Source organism: Poecilia reticulata, linkage group LG1 (assembly GCF_000633615.1).
Source record: "Poecilia reticulata strain Guanapo linkage group LG1, Guppy_female_1.0+MT, whole genome shotgun sequence".
NCBI classification, from domain to species: Eukaryota; Metazoa; Chordata; class Actinopteri; order Cyprinodontiformes; family Poeciliidae; genus Poecilia; species Poecilia reticulata.
In genome coordinates this window covers 23,211,507-23,236,255 of record NC_024331.1, presented here as the reverse complement: position 1 = coordinate 23,236,255, position 24,749 = coordinate 23,211,507, and the positions used below count along the sequence as shown (strand labels likewise).

The following is a 24,749-nucleotide window of genomic DNA, read 5'->3' as shown; positions in this document are numbered from 1 at the left end:
TGCGACAGACTGGCGACCTGTCCAGGGTGACCCCGCCTCTCGCCCGGAACGTTAGCTGGAGATAGGCACCAGCAACCCTCCCGACCCCACTGAGGGACAAGGGTGCAAGAAAATGGATGGATGAATGTCATGTATAACTTTCTGTGTTATACTAACTAGATTCCAGCTCTATTTTCCACCAAAACCCCATAACGGATAGGAAAAACTAATTTCAGCAAGTCTGGCCTAACAACACGTTAAAGTTTTAACCTTCTGATTTGTTTTTCTGCTCTGTTTTAAAAAGCACACTGATATCACTTACATCTCTGACTCCACCGGATTAAAAGCTTCTCCTTATGTGCCTGCAGCCACTTTTTTTTTCTTTTACCTAATTACATATTTAACTCAAGGTGAACATATGCACACTTAATTGGATAAACTCTGATCTAATTCTGCTCTGACACAAAAGCGACATAATTTCAAGTTTGAGTTCTGGCATATAGTTTCACTTAACACGAATCAAACTCAATCATGTGACATTAGTACATGTGCCTGGCAGACAACAAGATCCAGGTTTAGAATTAAACAAGACAAGGATCAAACTTGGCGAAGAGAAGAGAAAGAATGAGACAGTGATGGAGCTTCACAGTCTAACATATCACAATATTGCAATCACAAAGGATGGCTTCAATGCATCCTTTGTGATTATCTCAGGTGTCATGTCTTAAATTGCTCTTTTTTTTGAAAACTTGAGTGTCACTTTTATTTTAAAACTTGATATTGATCATAGTCACCAAGATGACAATGCTCAAGAAGAGTGGTAGACGATGGAAAAGCTGACATTTTCAATGACACTACAGCCCTAGATACTAATAATATGGGGAAATATCTTACTTAAAGATGCCATAAAATGAAACTTTCATTTCAAACATGAACATTTAACCAATTTTTTAAAAATATTATTACACATCAAAAATTACCATGGTTTCAGGGAATTGCTGTATGTTCCCCTTAAAATTTGAAGACAAAGATGTATAATTTAATGTATTTTTATTTGAACCAAAAAAAAAAAAACAAGCGTTATAACATACCAATGTTTAGTGTTAAAAAGTTTCCATAACATTTGCTTATTATTATTATTATCAATTTGATACTAAGAATTAAGGAAGCAAATAGAATAAACACTATAAATTTGTCATTTTAAAGACAATATGTTTATTGCACATATAAAAATACCTTTTGGCACACTGGGAGGATAACAAGCTCATTAGATAACAGCAGTTAAATCACTAGGTTATCAATCATGGTAGCCAGCCTGCAGTCAACTTTTCAGATATGTTGCAAGGATCTTACAAACGGAAGTTTTAAAACAACATTATCTTCAAAACAGTGATGGGTGGAACTTAAATTCTCACACCATGACTGTGTGGCTGTGTTTTTACAACCAGGAAAATTTACAAACAGCCAAATTTGTCTTTTGTGTCGTTAAGGAGAGAATGTAGTTATTTTTTTCCTTTTCCTCCAGTTAGTTGAAGGAAAAGAGAAGGCCCGGCTCTGGTATGAACTGCATAAAGCTTGGCACACTTCGGTATCGTTAGCACATCCTGTCGTTAAGTTTTAGTGCGCCCTTTTAAAACCTTGGTAGGATGACATATTGGTAACTGGATGTTATTGATGTTATTGCCTGGTGTAAAATAATCTAATTTGCTCACTGAATAAACTCTTCTAAACTTCTGAATGTGCAAATATTTTACAAATGGTTTTCTGTATGCCTGTTTTATTAGCTCGTCTCTTAACAAATATCAAATATCTCTTTGCAACTTTTACGAACTTTGACCAGTGTGACACTGTTTATTCATCAGTTATGGAGATGATAAGCTGTGAAGCTGTAACTTATGATAATAAGGGCAAAGTCACAGATGTGAGCTATTTAATGATTTCTAATTAGGTCATAAACCAGGCCTTCCCAGCTGTATGTGAGATCAGGTCCTGAAACTTTTTATATTTGTATACAACGCCTGTGTTTTATTATTTAATGGCTTACTTTTAAAATAAAACTTTTTTTTTTTTTTTTATGAAAGACTATTACAACACTTAATTATATGAAATAAATTCAAGGGAAGCATGACTCCTGGAAACCTCACCCTTATACTGATTCACTTGGTTTCAAACATGAGCCTGTATTATAGGCTCATACACACCTCACATAGTTTGAATTGTGAAAGATATCATCTAAAGTCCCTGTCAGTTTACATTCACACATCAAGGACAGGGTATATTTTAAAAACAATAACTGGATGTGCAATTTTGAGTCTAAATTGGAGCCAGGTTTGTAGATGTAGTCCATGCATTTTCAGAACAGTTGAGGTCTGATCTTTACAGAAGTTTAATATTAGCCTGCTGCATTCAAGAGATTTTGGACCGGGTGTTCTGTTGGAACATCCGGTCAAGTCTAAGACTTAACTAAAGCTGTTGATTTGAAGTGAAGCTGAAAACTCTGCAGGTTGTCCCTCTGTCATTATGCTATTCGGTTGAGCAATCCACCACCCTGGACAGTGATCATGACTCTTGGCATGATCAATAGACCTTTGGCATCACTTTGGAGCAGCCGCACAGGCAAATGACCAGAAGTGGAGTTATGCAATGTTTGTGCATGTCATTTATGTGTAGATTTAACTTAATGGAATTTGCTTTATGGGCCAATGACTAAATTAAACCAGCATTTATTTATTTGTTTTGCTGTTTCTTTGTAAATCATTATTTGACTAGTTAACATTAACTTTTGCAGCAAACCAACTTTTGCATCCCTTTTACGTCCCTCTGAGACAGAGAGCAAGGCATTAGGTTCTAGAGCATTGGTAAGTAAGACAAAACGGGTCAAAGTGTTTTCGTTGACAAATGTTCTTAACATGCATTTCCTTTCCATCTGCATTGGATGAAAGAGACTCATGAAATGAATGTGGGAGGATGGAAATGACCAGACCTAATCTTTAGGTACCAACTATCTATCTGAGAGGGAATTGCAAACCCAGTGCATCATCCACCAACACTACAATGACTGATTACCAAGCAGATAGACTTAAGGTGGGTACAGACCAACTAGTTAACCCCATCATGACTGCAGCTGCTTCACAGCTATAATTCGAGTTACAACTGGAGGGAAGAGGTCAGAAAAAGTTACAGCAGTAAAATCGGTAAATCCCAGCCTGGGGTTTTTCTGCATGGAGTTTGCATGTTCTCCCTGTGCATGTGTGGGTTCTCTTCAGATACTCCAGCTTCCTCCCACAGTCCAAAAACATGACTCTCAGGTTGACTGGTTTATCTAAATTGCCTTTAAACACAAATGCGTGCATGCATGTTTGTCCTGTGTATCTTTATGTTGCTTTGGGATAGACTGGCTACCTGTGCCTCTCGCCCAATGACTGTGGGAGATAGACACTAGCCCTCCCTGTGACCCTGCAAGGCCAAGAGTGAATAGGCAATTGATGGATGAATACATAGATTTATATAGTTTAAGCTCTGAATATTAGGAGTATCCTTGTCAATGTTTGCTTCAGACTTGGCATCCAATCATAGCTTGTGGATCGACAGTCATATTCTGACTCATACCTCTTACAGCTCAAACGCCATATTTTATAATCCTCAGGAAACAAACTGTCAGACAGGATGAACATTTTGAAATCCACTTCAGACATAGTGTTTACTAAAGTCAATCAATAGCCTCGTATACTCTCATGACCCACCATGAGTCCTTATGACCCCTCTGTGATGTCACTGCCCTAGATATTTACGATGCAAAGATTTTATTTTCACAAGAAATCTTTGAATTTTTACAAAATCCTGTACTGTAAATTTATTTATTTTTTGATAATCCCCTTGTACTTCACTTATTATGCTTATAAAATTGTTGAAAAGCAAATACACTTTAGATTATTTGCTTTAATGTGAGGCTCGGTGATAGTCATGTCGTAATGCCGCCTAAAAGCAAGACATCTAGACAGCCGAGGCCTGGGGGTCAAATTAACTCATGTGGGCGGCGCTCTGAACGTGATGCAGAGTTATGTTTCATTACTTATTATTTCCTGTTAGAGGAGAGAAAGAGATGAAATTCCACTTATTAGCTTGAAACACCAATTACCGTGGTTGGTAAATGCTTGGTGATGGTAAAAAAGGAGAATTAAATCAGGTAAAATCCAATGAATGAAACGTTCACCATGACCTACTTTTTAAAATTCTGCATCAGTGTTTAATTATTAAACACACTTCCTGTGCATATGTCGCACGTGAAGACGGCAAAAATGGTGCAAGTGAGCATTTTGTGAACAAACACAGGAATCCTTTAAAACTAAAGACTAGTTTGGTTCCTTTAGGACACTATTTGAAACAGGAACAGAGTCTATGCACAATGTAGCTGTCTCTGGTTGCTCTACGGAGGACAAATATAGTACCCGTTGCCATGGTTATGCCAGAGAACACATTGCCACAAACAGCTTTGAGCACCACGAGGACGCACACCTACACACCCCCCCCCACGACACTCTTTTCACCACGTGCAGATAAGCAGAAACCTGTTTATGACTAATTGCACTGAAGCAGGTAATCATTTCATCTATTTGCATTAGATGTGAACATTTCGTGAAGGTGAGCGATAAGCGCTTTTGGAGAAACTGCTGCCTTCCTTTTTTTTTTTTTTTCCCTTAAATAAGTTGCCGACCAACTCACCGTCACAGTGGGGATGGCGGTGACGAGGGAGTAGACCAGGACCGGCGGCGCCTTGCTGTAGTCCTCTGGTCCTGGATATGGCTTTGAGTAGGCTTTGTCGAAACAGAAGAAGCCCTGGATGTGCACGGGGAACGTGTCCGTGTACTCAAAGTAATACGCCAACAGAACGGTCCCTGCCATGATCACCAGCTGGAAATAAAACATATTGGTAGCAGCGTCAGGACTGGGGAAAAGAGAGGGCAGCCAGAAAAAAAAAGAAAAAAAAAGAAAAGTAGGAATATTTTTTTTCCTTCACAGAGCAAAATGACGGATGCTTCCTTAATGTGTAAAGTAAGCCATTTGTGCGAGGAGAGAGAGAGAGAGTGAGGAAAGAGGTTGAGAGGGAGGGAAGTAGATAGAGACGGAGGAAGATGGATAAGGAGGAAGCAGGAGAGGAGAAAAGAAAGCAGAGTGGGAGAGTGAGAGATCCCTTCAGCAGTGTCAGTGTTCAGAGTAGGAGGGGAGAGAAACAAACTGAGCTCGCTTGGGAAAAGAGGAAATAAAGCTTCATGCAGAAGCAAGAAAAGGGAATGAGAAAAGGATGAGGGGGGAGAAACAGATGGGTGAGCGACAGAAAAGAGGGGCAATGAACAGAGGGAATAACACAAGAAAAGCAACATATGCATGTGTGGATCTCTGCATAACTGAATTTATGGCTCTTCTGACATTTCTTAAATTTCAGCTGCATGAAAAACATATGCGACACGACTTCCATAACTGCTAAAAATTCAATCACAATCATTCATTAGCAATTCATAACAGAGTGCATGGGTGAAATGAGAGAGGAAGAGGAATGGTAAATATAGAAACCACAAAAAAAATAAAAAATGCACGCACGCATTTCGGCACAGATGAGACAGATACGTTGGTACTAATTAAACAGCGTACTCATGCTACTGTTAAAAAAAGAAAAGAACATCCAATCAGAATCCAAGCCTCTGTCATTCTATGACTGAAGACCTGTGGTTTGTGGAACATCCTGACAGTAACCTAAAACCAAAATATATTAAGGAAACAAGCACAGCAAAGCCAGCTGTTGATCAGTTTGACTTCCATCTGCAGCCTGGATATTTACGTGATGAGCTTGCTGCGTATTTGAAGGACAATTTTGTTGAGAGAAAAGCGTGAGGGGGCTTCTGAGGGCAGGCTGAGCTGGATTAAAGCTGCAGGGACACAACTCTTTGCTGTTTCAGCTGTTTGATGGCTGTTCGTATAGCCATTCCTTCTCCAAAAGAGCTGACATGCATGCACTGTGGCCATAAAAACATGACATAGAAAATAACTAATACTAAAAACTGTAAAGAGTACTTTCTAATTGAAAAGAGAGGATAATCTCTGCTGCGACCGAGTAAATACTGTGTCTCTATATCCGAGAGTTAGGATAAAATGAAAGGTACTGCCATGAATAATGTAAATAGATATAAAACTACATGGTTGTAAAAGAAGTTAAAGAGAAAGAAAGTAGAATTTGACTTTTTCTAGAAATTGGAATTGGCAAATACACAATAGGCTTTATTTATCAAAACCTGACGTAGATCTGGGTGCAGTAGTAATCAGAGAACAAGTTTCACATATGATTCTTGAAATCATGAGCAAGCTGTGAAGCCTGGGGTACAAATAGGCAGGTGTTGATATATCTGGTGGCTGAAAACAGTTGGAATTTATAAGCCACAATCCACAGAATTGGAGACATGGACGTCAATCTCTTTTTTTACTATCTTACTGCTCAAACATTAATATGTTGACAGTCGGACTGCCGGGTCAGAAGTTGACCTGACAGTTCTCAGATCTGAATTAGTTCATAACGTCACAGAGCCTCATATTAAACCACAGTATAGTGCAGAACTGGACAGGACAAACGGATGCCACACACTGCCTGGGACATGTTCAGCAGAGCTCCTCCAGCCGATCCACGACTCAACCGTCTCCTCGTCAAGGAGACACTGCCGCCCTCGCCTCTTTTAACCTCTGCATGGAGAACACGTGTACCGATATGGCTTTAGTGGTTTACCACTTAAATGCCCTCTTACATTTTGGCATGGTGAAGGACAAAGTCGACATAATTTTATGTACGAGACATCACTAAACACTGATATTTCTTTTAAATCTGTTAATGGGATGTAATTTTAATCACACATATAGTCCAGATTCATGCAGTAGCACCACTGGAACAGTCATCATTCTGAAAAATCCTCTGCTCACTCCGGAATCTAAAATGTTTTCTATTTCAGAAACTTTTTTTTTCATGTGTCCTCCACATATTAAATAGGAAAGCACACAGTTTTCATGTTTCCAGCTAAAGTTCTCAAAATTTGGAATACTGCATTGATGTAGCAGCATGCAGACTATGGAATGCGACTGCAATCAGCCTTCATTATCTCCAAAGTAAACTGTTGGAGAAAAATCACTGAGATATAATTCGCAGTATGCAAATTATGTAAATTTTGAACTAAAATTTGAGCTTTTCCTAAACTCATGTCCAAGTGGACACAACCAAAAACGAAGGAGAAAATGGCTGTCCTTCATGGCTGTCCTTCCTGTCTCCAAACTCGATCAAGAGGCCCTTCAAGCAGTCATGTTGCTCTCTCGATGTCTGTCCAGGACTACAGCTAGCGCCGCTCTTCAGGGCTCCTCAGAGGGTTCGAGCAGCTGTGATGTGAAGCAAGTTTTGTTTTAACTGTCTTTGTTAAGGAAGGATAAGATGACCTCAGTCTCACCGCTTATCTGTGTGCTTTCTTTAGAGATGCTGAAATGTAGTGAGCGACTCCAAATGAACTGTAAACTAAAGCAACGACCTGACAAATGCAACTAATTGGGATTCAAGTTATCTTTTACCTGGGGTCCACAGTACAGTTAGCTTCACGCTCCAAGCACAGCACGGCCAGTCGCAACCCTCCGTGCAGCAAAATTGCTTTGTTTGTCTCCTTTTTCTTTAATCTCATAGCGTTTTGTTTGTGGTTTTGCATTTGATTGTGTGGGCGTGTTTCCATGTGCACTGAATTTGAGGATATCTGTTGGTATGTGGGTGCATTCCCATGTCTCATGAGGAACTCAGGCACAGGCGAGCTACGGTGAATGTTTCTCTCCATCATCCGGTCCTCTGTTCTGCCCAGGCTACAGAAGGCTTGAGGGAGGGAAGTGAGGAGAGGTGGGAGGACGAGAAAGATAGAACATCTACAAACACCCATTGAAGTTAAATATTTGAAGGCAACTGCTGAAACGCTCCTGAGAGATTTATTGTTTTACATTTTTATGTAAAGTTCTTGCCATACGTCGGTGTTAAAACGTCTCAATCAGCTGAACGTGCAGCACAACGCATGACTGGAGACAGACAGACAGACCGGAGTGTTGCCTCTTAATGCAAAAACACGTCTCAGCGTGGAAGGTGTTGAGAGGAAGAAAACTCAAAATTAGCTATTTTTACTGCCAGTGAGGTGTTTATAAATGGAGTTAGAGGAAGCACAAAAGGTCTGAGAGCTCCAAGAAAACCGGATTTTCTACGGATATGACGGCTGTCTAGTAAGTCTCAAACAGCCGAAGTGGTAGTTGAGCATATCACAGGAAGCACCATAGCTGCTCTGCTTTATCCTTTTCACATGCTGGGAAAGGAAATGTTAGTAACCTTTTAAAAAATCTCACAACTAACAAAAGGATCTTCTAAATTGACGATGAATGCACACATTCAGTGATATTCTTAGTAATGCTAGGTGCTCCAATTGTGCTAATCACTTATATAAAAGATGCTGAAAACAGTTGACAATGCCAACTCTGATGTAATACTTTTAAAATAACTCTAGAATCCCATTTGACTGCAGAGTTCTGTAACACCAACTTGTCTTTGGTCACAGATGTGGTGTGAATAACAGAAATAAAATCAGAACAACCTTTTGATTATAATGACCATGTTATTGTTAGCTTTAAGTACTCACTATTTAGCACAAATTTTTTTCCAAAGCTTCCTTATTAAATATGGTGTTGAGCTGAATGTCATTTGAGCTTTTTGTGCAGCTCACTCTGCAGACACTGAAGGTTTTACTAAATACTCCTGAAGGTCAAAGCAACTTCAAGTTGATGGTTTCTAATTAGCATCAAGGCGACGCTGCAGTCTCCTTGGAATATGAATTTGCATAAATGGAGGCCTTCTGCAAACAGAAGGTAAGGGGATCAACACCATTATGTGTTTGTTCATTGTTTGCGAGTACTTCCTTGAATTTCCAACTAAACGTCTTGTCAGTATGACAAAAATTCCAAGTGTAGTCCAAGTTGGACCAAGTTGCTTGCTATGTTTTTGGATCTGACAAAAGCAGCACTTTGGTCAGAGGCTAAAACCTAACGACTAATTAAAATGTTGTGAAATGACAGCAGATAATTAATCTGATTAATTCCAAACCCCGTATTTATCCAGGTGGGCACATAGTCAGACCAGAAAAGAAGTATTTAGCAATGCCAACTTTCTTTTTATTGCCTTAATCACAATTCCTGGTGTGAAGATCTTATCTGTTGTTTTCACTTTGTCCACGTTCTAAAAGTTTTCATTTAAAAGGACATCTTTTATACTCAGAATGAAACCAAACACACTAATACATGTCCGGGTTTACCTCTCTTTTTTAACCATCGCCAATTTGAAATTACAGGCACCATTTTAACTATAAGCTCACCACTTTGTCTGCCATATTGTTCTCACGACAACTCAACCCACATTTAATAAAGGCTGCCATTTTGATTTCTTCTCCTACCAGCAGTTTATACACATATTAATTAACTCTGGCAGACATTTACACATGCCTCATGCTGCTTGATTGGATTTATTATCCTGCGAGTTGGTAATTACCAGTTTAATAAATTCTGCTGAACTGTTGGGGGGAATAAATAAATGCCTGTGATTGTTGTAAATGTGTAATGAAATAACAGATCAGGGGCCGAGTCAATTCTCTTCTTTGCAGAATTATGTTAAACCTGACTTTCAAATTTCCTAAATCCTTTCAGCAATGTAAGCTTTGAGAAACATGCAGATAATCATAAATGTTGCAGCTCAGCTGTTGCACACATTTCTTTTCATCTTCTCCCTGCTTGAGGTTCTCGGGTGTTTGGTTGAAAATGGATGAAATTAAATTTAAGGTTGTGTTATACAGTCAGCACAGATTCAGCCATAGGAATGAACATAAGTATATAGAATGAGAAAGATTAATAAAAAGTCTTCCATTTCAGCTGATCAGGCAGCCTAATAAAAGCTTGAAGCTAAAACCTCTGAAGTCGAAAAGCGGCAAAAGGAAGAAATCATGTCACAGAAAGTGGAGAAAATCCCCAGAAAGCCCTTGGACTGAAGACGCGGAAAATAAAATGTGACAATAATAGAGCATTATGGGTAGGAAAAAAAAAAAAGCAAGGCGAAAATAGACTGGGCATCACTAATGTCTCCTGGGGCCAAACTGAGTTTGCACATGCAGTAAACGGTGCATGTCCACCTTTGGGCTGTGGGGAGCAGCCAGATGGCAGAGAAGTCAACTGATAAAGTCAAACATGTTTAAGGAGGGTGAGAAATTTGCGGACAGTGGCTGGTGTTGAGTTGACAGTGCCCCGCTGGCGCACTACGAACGTCAGGATGAGCCAGACTCGGGTCGCTCTGTTTTCCTGCCAACATAACCGGCGTGTTTATTTACTTAAAATAAAATGGTATGTCAATCTAATGCTTAAAGCATGAACACGGATTGAACTTTTTATAGCGACCGACCAAATAAACATTAAGATGATGCTTAAATATTAATTACTGGGACTGGCTTTGTAGGGATCAATAACAATGAGCCTAAAATTTAATGCAAGTTTAAATGTCTTCTCAAATCTTTCTGAAAGCTGGCATCAAGTGTTATTTCTAGTGTCAGGCTGGTTTTACAAGTTTTTATCGTTACTTCCCCTCTTGTCTTTGTCACAAAAATCTTCCCAAAATTAGCCTGAGATGAGGCGGCACCTCTCCCCCTAGTTTTCAAATCTGGTTTCCAGATGAGCTCACATAATTACTAGCTGGTGTGAACAGAGCATGTGAGTATTTGACAGCAGCTATGGTCTTAATTCTACATTTTTTAGCAAACAGGCTTAGACAGTGATGGTTGTTTTTTTGTTGTTGTTGTTGTTGTTGTTTTTTTAAATTGCATGCTGTCATACGGGAGTGAAAAGCTGCCTAATGCTGAGCATCAAAGTCATTACATTTGCCCCATATTCAATAGAAAAAGCCACATGAGACTGCTGAGAAAAACAAGGGCAACACGCAAACTGAGCTTCATCAAATCAACACTGGTGATTACAATACATAGGCTTTACTGCCCCCTAGTGGCAGTGGATTGCATTCATAGCAAGCTGAGAAAGAAAAGCAGAGAAGACTGAAAGAAGTGAACTAAAGGGAGAGGTAGCGTGCAAAATATGTGACTGGGAGGCAATAAAGGGGAACTGGAGGAAGATAAAAGATGGGTAAAACTGTTAAAGAGACATTAACTGATCACAATAAGCAGCAGAGCAAAGCTGAGTATGCCACTGGGAAATAAATCTGAGGGTGCAGAAAAACATCAAGAGTGGCTCCAGAAGAAGCAAATAAGGGCACATGGGAGACAGAAAGAGGGTGAGAAAAGCAATATACCAAGCAACGCAATGCAGGGGACGATGGCAATGGGGATGAGCAAAGAGTCACCTGTCTTATGGGTACAAACACAAACTCTCTTCCTCCTTCATGCCTCTGCCAGCTTCTTCTCCCTGTTTACTGAATCTGCTTTACTACCTTAACTCATTCACTCATTTTTTATTTTGTATCAGAAGAGTTTGTTCTCCACTAGAAATGCACCCATTTGAATTCTGTGGCAAATGTCCAATCTTTCTTTTTGGTAAAGCTTTAATCTCTGGATACAGATTTCTCCGTAAGAACCGTAACATAAGCGTTAAACAGAGTTCTGATTTCTTGTTTTTTACTGGCCTTTATTGTTTTAGCAGTGAAAAGCTATTTATGTTAAGCCGCTGTAATGCTGTTTCCCATCATGCTGTGTATGCTGGTGTTTTACAGAACACTTTACATGGAAAATTAGCACCTTCAAAACAGGGATCAGGGTTTTGAAACATTTCATGTAGGAAAAAAACAATTACTTGACACACCACACATTTCTAAAGAATTTTAGTTTATCAAAGAAAACCTTTCAGCGGCAGAGATATAATCTTTTTCCATTAGCAAGTTCACAATATTCTGTGTAACAAGCAGCACAGGCAGCAGAAAGAATCAATGTGTAGTTCTGAATCGTGTATTAGCATGAATCTTAGAAAGAAGCAGCAACACTGAGGGATGATTACATACCATCAAGTCAATTTTATCTTACAGACTTGCTGCAGAGACGATCCTATCTTTTTATTTCAGCAGAGATCATTTGACTTCGACTACACCTCAGCAAGCTCTTTTAATGCCTGCGCATAAAAGGAGATTGTAGAATATTGTGATATATATGGGTTTCTCATGCCTATGTCTCTCTTTCTATAACAAGATAACAGGTTGGAAGCTGCACCGACTAACAAGTGTTCCCAGAGCATCGAGAGATCCCAGTGCGGCAGAGAAACGGGCAGGTGCTATTCATGGAGTCTGAGCTGAAAGTAGGAAATAATGTAAGAATGAACTGGTAAAGCTTTGTGACGGTACGAGTGCTAAAGAGGAAGAGATATTTTAAAATGATCAATGTAAGAAATTCTAGTTAAGAAAATGAGGATAGTTATTACACCGAGAAATGTATCGGTGTAATAACTACATTTAGGATTATCCCAAACAGCTGAATTACCGTCCTGACAAGATTTGTCACCTTCCCTGTGTGCAGTGAGTGGCTTTTAATAGTGCACAAATTGATCACAGCGAGGTTTAAAAGACACACGTAAATCTGAAGGTGCATTTTCAAATGACTTACCGGGTCATGATTCACAGATCACTTGATGACTAAAAATGACTTACATTCTCAAGTTTTGTGGGTTTGGCACAAACAATGTGGTTCAGATCAAAGATCTAAGACTGTAAACAGACAAGAAATAAATCGCCTGAAGGTAATAGATGTACTGAGGAGGTGTTGAACCAAGGGAAAATGGATAAATGGCGCGAAATCCCACTTTATTGTTGGCAACTGTGGAGTAATGAAAGCAATTCTTACATCAAAAATAGCACCAATCCAACAAGGTTGAAGTCGACCTGCCAATATTAGGTCTCAGATCCATAGCTATAGGTAGAAACAAACTTGTAAGCTCTGCAAACTGTCCTGCCAGGACTGAAGGAGTGAGACAGAGATATAACAAAGCCTGCTGGAGCAAGCAGAGCTGAGACAGAAGAAGATCCTTCAGTGTCCAGCTTATATGAGAAAGATGCTGATCCACACAATCTGATTGAGATACTAATAAATATATTGTTGTAATATATCATAATATATTACTACAATTTGTCATATGCAGTTTAACAGACAGTCAACCGTGCAAGGAAATGCTGCCGACAAGAGGAACCAATCAATTCACCACACACACACACGCGGACACCCAAACACACAGCAGTGTCATACTATCTCAGATGGTAACCATGACAATGTAATCCATGCACATCCATATATATGTCAAAAATAAAAATATAAACATTTACAGGGCAAAATGTATGAATTTTTGTGCAATGCTCTAAAACAGTTTCTTTTGACTTAAGGAGCCTGACAGCGTGGCAGTAAAAGCTGTCTTTTAGTCCTTTGGTGCTAGCAGTCAGACTCTTGTGCTGTCTGCCAGATGGCAATAGAAGTCTGTGTGCTGGATGACTGTGGTCCTAAATGACGCTGTGTGCCTTTCACAGACACTGGCTGCAATAAACGTCCTGGATGGGAGACAGACTGCGATGTGCCTCCTGCTTCACTCTTCCAGCTGTCAGGAGCTTTTCCCACACCGCTCTGTCGTCCAGCTTTCCAGCAGTCTCTCTGTGCTACACCTGTAGAAGTTGGTGAGGATGCTGGTGCTCATGCCAAGCAGCCTCACTATCCTCAGGAGTCATATATTTCGAGGTTGCAACAGAATAACTTTGTTTTGAAGCACTTAATGCATCTGGACATCCTGTATGAGGATCACAGCCAGATGAAGAAGAAATGGAAGAAAACACAGAAATATGATGTGATGGTGCAACATCTTCTGAAATCACAAAGTCTCGTTATACTTCAGATCAATGTGAAAGATGTGAATGACAAACGGGGTTTGGGGGGGAGGAAGGATTGCTCACCCTTACTGTCGTGTTTATCAGGGAACAATGACCTGAAAGTTACCATAAACCCTCCTGCATGTCCTGCTTTCCTGAGCCCAGGAAAACTCCAAAACAGATTGTATGTGGGACTTTCTTTTTGCTGCCAAAATGTACTCTCGATCACAGCTGAAGGATGGAATATCAATGGGTGAGAGAATCAAACGCTTCGTCCTTTGGCTCAGCTCCTTCTTCACCACAACATACCACAGTAACTCTCATATTGCTGAGGTTGAAGTCCTGATCTTTGAATCCACTTCAAGCCATCTCTTGAGATATGTGCTGTGGTGATGCTTTTATTTTTTTTAGAAGTGACCAGGAAGCCGGTCAGATTTGATGATTGAAGATGGTTGCAGACAAAGTGTAATACTTGAAGGATCAAATCCATCCCCTGTTTATGAACGCATTGAGCTCATTGTTGTGCGTTATCATCCATCTCACCTAAACATAAATAAATACTAAATAGTGAATCATTAAGAATGGCATAATGCAAAACTCAATAAATCATATTATGTGGTGAAAATTCAAGGAATGTGTTTCTCTTTTAGAACTAATGTGCATATAATATGCAAATATGTTGTGCGTGAAAAGAGTTGGAAATCAAATGTGTGCTTAAAACTGTAAAATTACAAAGTAGAGAGAGATTATAATTGACTATAAAAGAGCTGAGGGATAACAGATGTGCTGAGAATCAACAGAGACGGCATAGGCTGTAAAGCTGAAATATGATTTGGTCTGATGCGCAGCAGTCTGTTTATTTTACAGAACTCACAAAGCCATGGGAGGAAGCAGCCAATGAGGCATGAGAAAGGATTGACGGCGAGGAAAGTCGACTTGTCTGAGCCAGCAGTTCAGACAGGAGTGAAGCTGGGAAGAACTGCATGCTGTGATCTGGGGGGGGAGCGGGAAATGATGCAATCAATGAGCGATTAATACGGTATCTTACAACTGAAACAGCAGATATCTCCCTGGAAACGTTGAGTCAAAACGGCAGAATGAAAATCTCTCCTCTCACACCAAATTTGTCTTAAAGCTGACAATCTCTTGCAAAAATACCCATACCTGTTGACTGTTTTCACATTAAAACCACAAACGTAGAACCAACACAAAGTAGCTAGTAATTTTGAAATGGAAAGAAATGTACAAAGTGTAGAATGCATCTGTATAGAGTTGAGGCTGAGGTGGAGCTTCACTTTCCAACAGGTTAACAACCTAAAATATTATAAATATGCTCTAGATTTTCATTTCATGAAACAATTCCCCCCCCCCCCCTTTTCCGTGTTTTATTGTATGATATGAAGTAAAGGTAAAATATGCTGAGGTTTTGTGGTTGTCGTGTGACATCATATGAAAAAACTCCCAGGGTCTGAATACTTTTGCAGGGTATTTATGAGTGAGCTTTTAGAGCAGATTTTCACAGTCAGTCCGTCTGACCCTGACGACATCAACTACTGAGCAAACGTCTTCCCACCCGGCTTGGTCAGGAGCCAGTCGTATCAAAATGAATCTCCAAAGAGGAATGTCGGAAGCAGTGCCCGCATGAGGCCACACCAAGAGGGGAGGTGAGATGAGGATTCATCATCTTTCCATATTGTTTTCTTTTTACTGTTGTTCTATATGTTATACAAAAAGCGCACAAATGAGAAATAATCAAATTTTTCATCAGAAAAATAAAGCGTTCACTCAGGGACAGAAGATAAAGACATGAAACAGAGCTGATCAGAGTCAGATACTGCAGACAAGAGCTCAGATAACAGGAGTGATGAAATGTCTTCAGGACAGACTGAGGGACAGGAAAATGATCATCAAGCAGATACAAAGATAAAGGGCGAGGGATACATTGTGAGCAGCAGAGAACCAGATTGTATTGATAAAGACGGAACGAGAAAAGGAATCATCATCAAGATGGCAAGAGAGGAGCAGGAATCACACGAGGCATTTGAATAGAAAAGAAATAGATAATGAGATGCTAATGTAGCAACAAAGGACAGAGTGCCCTCCGGGGGGAGCTGTGCAACAGCAGGCAGCTTCTGTATGAAAACAGATGAAGAGGGGAGAATTTAATTTCAAAAATGCCCTTTATTAAACCACCACAATGCGTGCGACTTCGGTCTAGTTCATTCGAGGTGATTAAAGTCAAGCCAGATTCACATCATCCCACCTCTGGCTGCATCTGAGCTAACGCAAACAGAGGCAGAAGCCTCCAAGGAGGATGAGAAAATGGGAAGAAATTCCCACCCTGGGTATGAATTTCTACCTCCGGTCTGTGGAGTGAGGTGAGCACACGAATGGGGGTCCGCTGAGGACAAAATCTACGTTAATGAGACACAAATCCAAAGACAGAGCTAAAAAGAAACATCTTCCCCCCCTTTTTTTCAGGAGACTCGAGAGAAAACATGAAGCTGGACAGAAGCGCTGAGGAGCAGGGAGAGGTTATGATGGAAAGACGGGCTTGAGTGGGCGGAAGAAGTGATGAGATTTTATGTAAAAGGGGGATAAAATGGAGAGATCTGGTGCAAATGATGTAATTACTCAAGTGAATGAGTGTTGAAGAAAAGTGATGCCAAGAACTTGCATGAGGAGAGCGCCTGTGAACGGCTCCGGAGAGCATCAAAGAGAATACTGTAGGAGGGGAGGGGTAAATATATGCAAAGCTATGAGTAATTGTAAATTTGTGCAATAAAAATCCGCCCCCCCCACCCCTGAGTCGCTGCGCCGAGTGGTTTTATGCTGGAAGAGTGTAACAGTAGTGGTTTGTCTGAACCGTTGAAAAGCAATCGGACCTCAAGAGGATGTTATGAATGAGCTCCAACAAACAAAAGAACAACAGGGTCGAAAGAGGTTCTTCTAAAGATCTTTTTCAAGACGAGGCTGTCGCTGCAGCTGTAGCTGCAGCTGCAGCTGAAGCTGAACTCAGTAAAAGATCAAACGTGAAATGAGACAAGATTTTCAACAACATCAAAAGTTTGGGCTTTTATCTCAAAAGTTTTCTCAACCAATTCTTTGCTTTTCCTAGCCTGCAGGATTTTTTTTTTATCTTCAGTATGAAAGTCCAAGCTTTTCACAATTATAGCACTTTAAGAAAGCATTCATACTTCCCTTGTGCAGCCACAAACTTTGATTTATTTTCCGGAGATTTTACGTGATAGACCAACTAAGTAGTGCATAATTAATCAATGTGAGTGAAACTACACATAATGTTTGTTAAAAATTATTTCCATGGAAAATAAATAGACAGTGTAAGCTTCGGTCACATTTATTCGAACAAATCAACATGAAATCCAGTGCAGCTAACAACCTTCAGAAGCCACATCATATCTGTGAAGGACTCAGGTGCACCACCCAGCCCAAAGATAAAGCTGTGGTAAATTTGTAAGAGTTAAGTTAAAATTCAACATCCCAAGATTTGAGTATCTCACATTGTGATGTTCAAGCTGCCATAATTGAGGAAAATTATCAGTCATAAGCCAACCAAAATGTTTTCGGCCTGCATGCAACTGTGTGTCAAAGAAACCTCTGCACATCACCCTAAACACGCCATTCTCAATGTGAGATACGGCGGTAGCAGCATCATGCAGAGGGAATGCTTTTGTTTGGCAGGGAAAGTTAAACTGGTTAGAGTTAGAGGGAAGATGGATGCAGCTAAATAAAGAACCAAAAAAAGCAGTTAGATGCAGGAGGGCAAAGGTTCACTTTTCAGCAGGACAACCCTGAACATACATAGCTGGAATAGAGCAGTTCAGATCAAAGCATACCCATGCGAATAGTAAAATGAAATAGAGTGTAAAGTCTAGACATCAAAATGCAATTGAGAATCTGTGGAAAAGCTTGAAAAAACTCCACACAAACTGAGTTTGACCTGTTTTACAAAGACGAATGGGCAAGAAAATTCAGTTTTTAGAAGTGCAAAGCCAGAAGAGACAAATCCATAAAGAGCTTTATTTCCTAGATATAATTCACCTTCCACTTTGCAGATATGCACTATTTTGTTTCGATCTTCTACAAAAATACCCCAATAAAATTCAATAAAGTTTGATTTTGTAACGTGACAAGAGTTAAAAAATACAAAAGGGAGATGATAACATTACCTCCGCACATTTGCAAGCTCATCAACCTTTCTGCAACACTGTAATTGCATTGCCTGTTGTTGACTTTAAACAACAGCAAAAAGCTAAGTCAACGCAACCTACTATCGTTGCTGCGGTTCACACAACTTGCAGCATGGGATGGCCAAATTGGGTTTCCCTTCTTAATTAGAGCAATAAATTTGGAAATATTAGCAAAGGCCACAAGGGCTGCGCCAGGTCATTAAGGGATTACACAGAGAAATGAAGAGCCGTAGGAAGAGGGAGAGAGAGAGGGAGGGAAGGAGAGGAGCAGGAAATGATGAGCGAAGAAAGATTTGGAGAGGACTTCCACGATAGATCCCTTCACCATCCTTTTAAACGTTATCACTAAATGATTCATGGGCTGAGGATAATTACCCATTTGTGTTAATTCATCCAAATCAATCACTCTTTTTTGGAGTCAGTGAACTGAAAACAGAGCCTGCCATCTGATTTCTGCAGCTGACAGCCATTCATGTTAATCTGCCATGAGAAAAGCATCAAAGGCTGAGAGATAGAGATTCAAGCAGAGAACATTCACATGATGGAAAATGTTCTTTTTCATGCTCATTAGTGTTCTTTATGGCATTTCATCCTCCTGGATGTTTCCACAACTATACCAAAGAACTCTGCACTTTTAACTTGATTCTCTGTCACAACCCTAACGGATGTTGTGTCTGTTGAACCAGATCACTGTGGGAAATATTATTTCAAGCTCACCTCCACAAAGAGGAAACAGGGCACAATGTAGGTGCTGGTTTTCAACTGGCCTCTGTCTGCAGTAAGGTTCATCACGGGCCTCCTCTGCGATGGTCGCTGACCGTCAATCATCTGTAGGAGATAAAGTTCATTGTAACGCTTTTGTCTATCACATGTATTCATCTCTGTTTAAAATAAAAAATATAACGCATATCCATGCAATAAAAGTATAGTTAAAACTGAAGTCATGGTTCTGTTAGAAAAGGTTCAATCGTCGCCTTAAATACAGATGTTTCAAGTATCTTTTCCATGAGTGACGGCAGGATGGAGCAGATGGGTAGATTGGTACCTTCTCTGCAGCAATACCTCACTGGCATGGAAAAATCTTGGGTTCCCCTAGTATCAGTTGCATATTGGCACTGGGAAAAGCAATGTGTTTTCTTCTGGTAAGTGATGTCTCTACAAAACCATTTTTGACAATAGATGGATGAATTTATGAATACATTGACTCAGAGTGGCATTCCTCTTGTTTTTCCCCCTGCTCAACAGAGCTATTTATTCTCCCAAATATTGAGACAAATTCAAAAGTACAAGGGCAGGTGATTTGTTGCTTTGGGCAATTTGTTTGTCTCCTTAATCTGTGATGTCTTCACACCAGCCTGGGATCTCTTCCTCTGCTGTGCTGACCCACAGGTTGTGGAAACTGGGTTCATTTTCATTGGATATCAATCTATTGCTCTTTATACAGAAGTGATGAAAATTGTCACTTCAACATGAGAAACAGCCACCACTAGAACTCAAATCCTTCGTTTATTACCAGATTGTTATGAACAAAATAATGTCAACCAAATTCAGTTTCACAGTTAGGAATGTTAAACATGATGGTAAGACATAAACAAAATGCTCTCAAGAAGTACATGCAAGGTATTACTTTAGATTTATTTTAATTTGAGCCGTCATATTTCTACTCACAGTGAATATATTCCTATTGCTGAAGCCTTAAATATTTTGATGCCTTTTACAGCTTACTGGAAATAGCTGCAATTTATGTCTAGTCTAATATGCTTTTCTGTCTATTTTCTTAAGTATTTTTGTGAAATTGCTTTATTTTAAATTTCTGCAACATATTTTACCTGTTCTTTTGATCATGCATGATAGAAAGAAAAAGAATGATCGCTGTCATATATTGTGTTAACAAAATATATGAAGCTTTAGTGAAATCCTCCACCCCTCAAGCCAGTTTTGCCTTTTCTCAAGTGTCTATTTCATCAAAAACTGCATCTTTAACTTCGAAGTGTGAGATTCAGACTGTAGCATTCTTGTAATACTTTAATTTTCTTTCTGCTTTAAATAATTGAAACATTTGTAAAATCCTGTGGATAATTAAAATGATTTTTCTTTAAAAATACTACGATTGCAGGCACTTTACCAGATAAAGGTTGCCTTTCTGAGGATTTACAGAAATGGCAACAGTTACAGAGGATCAAGCCTTTACAGTGAACAAAAGAAGCAGGATGTATCTAACTAGCATATTGAGGACAATTTGAGCGTTGAATAATGTAGCAACCATGCACTCATAAATCTAGATTTCCGATAGCCTTTGTGCCCCGCATTTCTGCATATAATCCTTTCTGAGTATGAACGGGGAATCCTTTCTCTACCCGCCGTGAGTAAAAGGTATGAAAAAAACAATTTTTTATGCAAACGCACACCTACGCTTTTTGCTACACACACATTTGCAGATGTGCAAAAACGCACACAGTGGTACATCCTGCATGATACATCAAAAAAAAAAAAAAACACACTCAGGTATACAGGCGCAAACACACAAACCGAACACACAGGAAATGGGAGAATGGAGGAGGAGGAGGAGGAAATGAGGCTGATAGGAGGAGAACTAGAATGGAAACAGAGAAGTGATGATCAAAAACAAAAGCCTGACAGAAAGAGATAAGAAAGAGACAAAGTCATGGCAGATGTTTGGAGACAGAAGTGTGGATGGTGAGGTAAAAAGCAAGCAAATTCAGCAATGGGAAATAATTGTGATAGTTGGATAACAGGTAGAAAGAAAAGAATAAAGCCTCAGATGACAAAGACAAAAAGAGAGAAAACAGGAGAAGGAGCAGAGCGTCAGAGTAAGAGCTCATGAGAAGCTTTGGGGTTTCTGGCATGCAAATCATCGCGCTCGCGCTCAATAATGTCGGCCTCGTTATGTGCGGAAAATCTCAAAAGGCATTCAGATCATACGTCTTTGATTAAAGCGGCAAAAACATTTTGTTAGGAGTTGGGAACTTTCTAATCTGCCTGTTATTGCTCATAAAGAGAAAAAAAAAGCACAAAACACCAATCCTCTGTATATAATTTATTCATTTTAGGACCAGCTGGTTTTTCTCTGCAGATATCACGCTTATTCCCTCATCTCCTTGGCAACAATTATCTCCCCAACTTTATAGCGCCTCGTCAGCCCTTTCCTCAATCAGCGGTTGTTACGGCAGAAGTGGAGAGTGCTCCACTTCACAAGGTTGGATGGCATCCATGCTTGTATTTTGGCCCTGAATGAGTAATGAAGAATAATAGATAAAAGGCGAGTCCTTCAGTCCTGTCCAAACAGGCCCTGAGAATTCATTATGAAAATGATAATAAATGTAAAAGCACACAAATCAGTAAAACATGATCAAATATTAATAAAATGTATAATCTGTGCATTAATAAAGCAAGAATTAAAAATGCAACAGACTGAAAAGAAAAACATTTCATTAAGATCTCCTCACATCTGAAGTCGTTTAATCCATCAAAAAAATTAAGGCTTTATTTTTATTCAAAGTTCAACAGGCTTTTTTAACTAAAATGAGATTAAAAGATTACTAATTTATACTTTACACTGAAAAATATATATCACATTGATCTTGCAAGCTCAGCACTATCTGTGCATACATATATATTTGAACAGTCCCTAAACTTGAAATATTAACAAATTTGGGACTAATTAAATTAATTAGCCAATAAATGTGTTAGTAAAGTCTCCTTGGTAATTTGGGGTTAACAAAGCTTGGAATGCAGACAGTCAGACATGCATCTGAGAAATAGTGTTACGTTGTCTCTTAGATGTAGTTGAAGTAGAGAGGCAGAGAGAAATCAGCCGGTGGAAGGAATGGCCAACAGGGCGAAGAAACATTAAAATCTGATGTTTTCCTCATCAGGAAATGATGTTTTCCTTAGTTGAACTAAGTGCTGGAACTCTTAGTTGTGGAAACTGTTAGGGTACATAACTCAAAGTACAGAAAATATCAGAAGCTTTTTACTAGTAAAATTATAATTTTTTTGTTCAGGGTGAATGAGACTTGGATGTGTAATGGTCATTTCACCCCTCCACCATTTTGTCATTTTGTAGCAGATACCAAATTGAGTCACCTTCCAAAGGATACCCAGTAGTACCCAAATTAGGGATATTTTGTTAAACTGGCAAATGGTCAGCCAACCAAAAGCCAACTTCAACAGATAACAGGAAGGCTAAGCATTGTACAGCAACTTTTTGGTTTCATTGTTTGAAGCCCTTACCATCTGAAACCAGGAAATAGAGCACATCATCCCAGCTCTAAAGTCCTTACACTTATTCCCCTTACTCTCTGTAGCTCAGAGTGTAGACTTTCAAATACATTTTGTTGTTTTATAAATCACTCAGTGGTATAGCAACAAGATACGTCAAAGACCTGTTGTTGTATCAAGCTTCCAGCCACGTCTTCTGATTCAAGTCCATTCATCATTCCCAAAACCAGAACCAAACATTGAGATGCAACATTCAGTTGTTGTGCTCTACTAATCTGGAACAAACCATCAGAAAACTGCAAAACAGCTGAAACATTGAGTTCCTTTAAATCAAAGCTAACAACCCATCCTTTGAGAGGTGCCTATGAGTCATAAAATCTTGGGTATTGATCAGTATATTTAATGTATATTTGCTTGGTGATTTTGATGATGGCATTTGATCAAATGTAATGTTTATCCGTAGTTGTTTACGAATGCTTAATGGTGTAAAGCATTTTGAACTGCCTTGTAGCTGAAATGTGCTGTACAAATAAACTTGATGTGATTGTTAAGGAACAGACTGGATTTGGACATTTTGCAGCTTCATGAAATGCCTTTGCCTTCTGTACAAAATACACATCGAGATCCCTGTTTCATGTCGGTATAACTGTTCTAGTCGTTAATAGAAAACGGTAAAAGCAGATGAAAATGTTAATTCTGTAATCATTTAGGTTTTAATTTAAAGGAAAGCATACATTTCTAATACCATACAACTTCTAATAGAACAAAAGACTTTCAATTTACTTGGATGTAGTCCCCAGAAAGGCTAAAATTGTTATTAAAATAAAAAACTGGGGTTCAAAAATCATCCACAACACTCTGATCAGTGCTTCTGTACCATTAAAAATGCTCAAACCCAAAAAATATTCAGTGAACACTGCAGCAACATCACTGCATATACATTACGTAGGTTGAAATATAAGCTCTTGTTGTAAAGTGCGAACCGTTTTCAAAGAGAAACAGGATTCAAAGCTCCACAATCCACAGAGAGCACATTGTAATATTTATGTCATGAAGATAAAAGAATCGTATCCATACATAAACACGCTCGCACAGGCAGCGCGCTGTACATACAGTGTTTTGGAAGATCTTTTATGTACTGCTTTTCCAAAGCTGTGAGAAGCAATAAGGCAAAAGGCTGGCATGACTGATTCTCCATGCTGTTCACTATTATGTGCATCTTTAAGCCCTTTACTGGTACCACGGCAACAAAAGGCTAAAAACCTCACTGGCACACACTCTGATTCACAAACGCACACACATTCATGCTCACGCTAAGGTTTTCTCCTACTACTTACACTCAAAAAGTGACTATTATTCAGGGACTTATTGCATGCCGATTTGGGTATTAGTAGAGCAAGCAGGCACACGGTTGGTACTTTTTTAGAGTATGTGAGTGCATGTGTGTGTGTGTGTGTGTGCAGCTGAGCATCCCTGTGACCCACATTGTTGAACCTCAGGAGCGGCACAGCAGGAATTCCATCTGTAGGAGGACGTCTTCCACTCCTCTCTTTACCTTTCTCATCTGCTCGCTTAAACACAGACACACACACACACGCAGTTTTCCAAACAAACCAGGCTTAGCAAGTGGTTTGAAAAAGTCTCACCTTCTGTCTCTGTGTGTTGGAAGCAGTGCTGCTGAACAGTGGCCGCTGCCTCTAGAAGTCTAAGGGGATTTTGCTTCTGCAGCGAAGTCGCATCGTGTGGTCTGGATGTGGTCTCAGCTCCGATCTCTCTCTTTCTCCTCTTTTCGTCTCCTTCAAAGCACAGCCGCCCCTCACTTCCGCTGCTCCGCCACTTATAAGCCTTTCGGCACTAAGTGTGAATAGAGAGAGATAGAGAGCCTGCCCACTGCCAGGCACTCAGCCTGTAGCCAGACTGGTCTATATCTGTCTGCTCTCTGCTGCTGGGTCGGCAAGCTAAATATGATGATCTTCAACAGCACTTCCAGGCTAATTAGTCAAGTGACGAGATCCACGGGCTCAGTGAGGGAGCCTGCTCGGTGCAGTTGCCGGTGGATACGGGGAGAGGAGGAGAAGGTGTGTGTGAGAGCATCTGCATCTGCGTGTGGGAAAGAAAGAGCGAAGGGAAAAAACAGTGGGAAGAGGGAATTTAAGAAAGAGAGAGAGATGGGAGCAAAAATGAGAATGTGTGTGTGGTAGTCAGAGGCTGAAGCAACACTGTGGCTAAAATGGTAGACATCATGCACTTTAGTTTGGAATAAAAGGGAGACACACTGAGCGTAAAAGTACTGGTGTGTGTGTGTGTGTGTGCGTGTGCATGTGTGTGTGGGGGTGTGTGAGTGTGTGTGTGTGTGTATGCGTGTGTGTGTGTGTGTGTGCGTGTGC

At 39.8% G+C, this 24,749-nt stretch overlaps 1 protein-coding gene across 4 annotated transcripts in view; it reads right to left on the bottom strand.

Moving 5' to 3' along the window:
• The window catches only part of plppr2b (phospholipid phosphatase related 2b), a 58,285-nt gene extending 33,769 nt beyond the window's left edge, over positions 1-24,516 (bottom strand). Inside the window, exons 1-3 of one of the 4 annotated variants that reach the window (XM_017306457.1) lie at positions 24,009-24,516; positions 18,838-18,948; positions 4,702-4,890 (exon numbers count right to left, since the gene is read on the bottom strand). In XM_017306457.1, coding sequence (XP_017161946.1) covers positions 4,702-4,890; positions 18,838-18,948 — 300 coding nt within the window. In that variant the 5' untranslated portion in view covers positions 24,009-24,516. Of the gene's footprint in view, positions 1-4,701; positions 5,085-18,837; positions 18,949-23,846; positions 23,935-24,008 lie in introns of those variants that run through there. The other 3 variants (XM_017306459.1, XM_008415665.2, XM_008415679.2) reach the window with 3 other exon arrangements.
• Between the last annotated feature and the right edge of the window lie 233 nt (positions 24,517-24,749).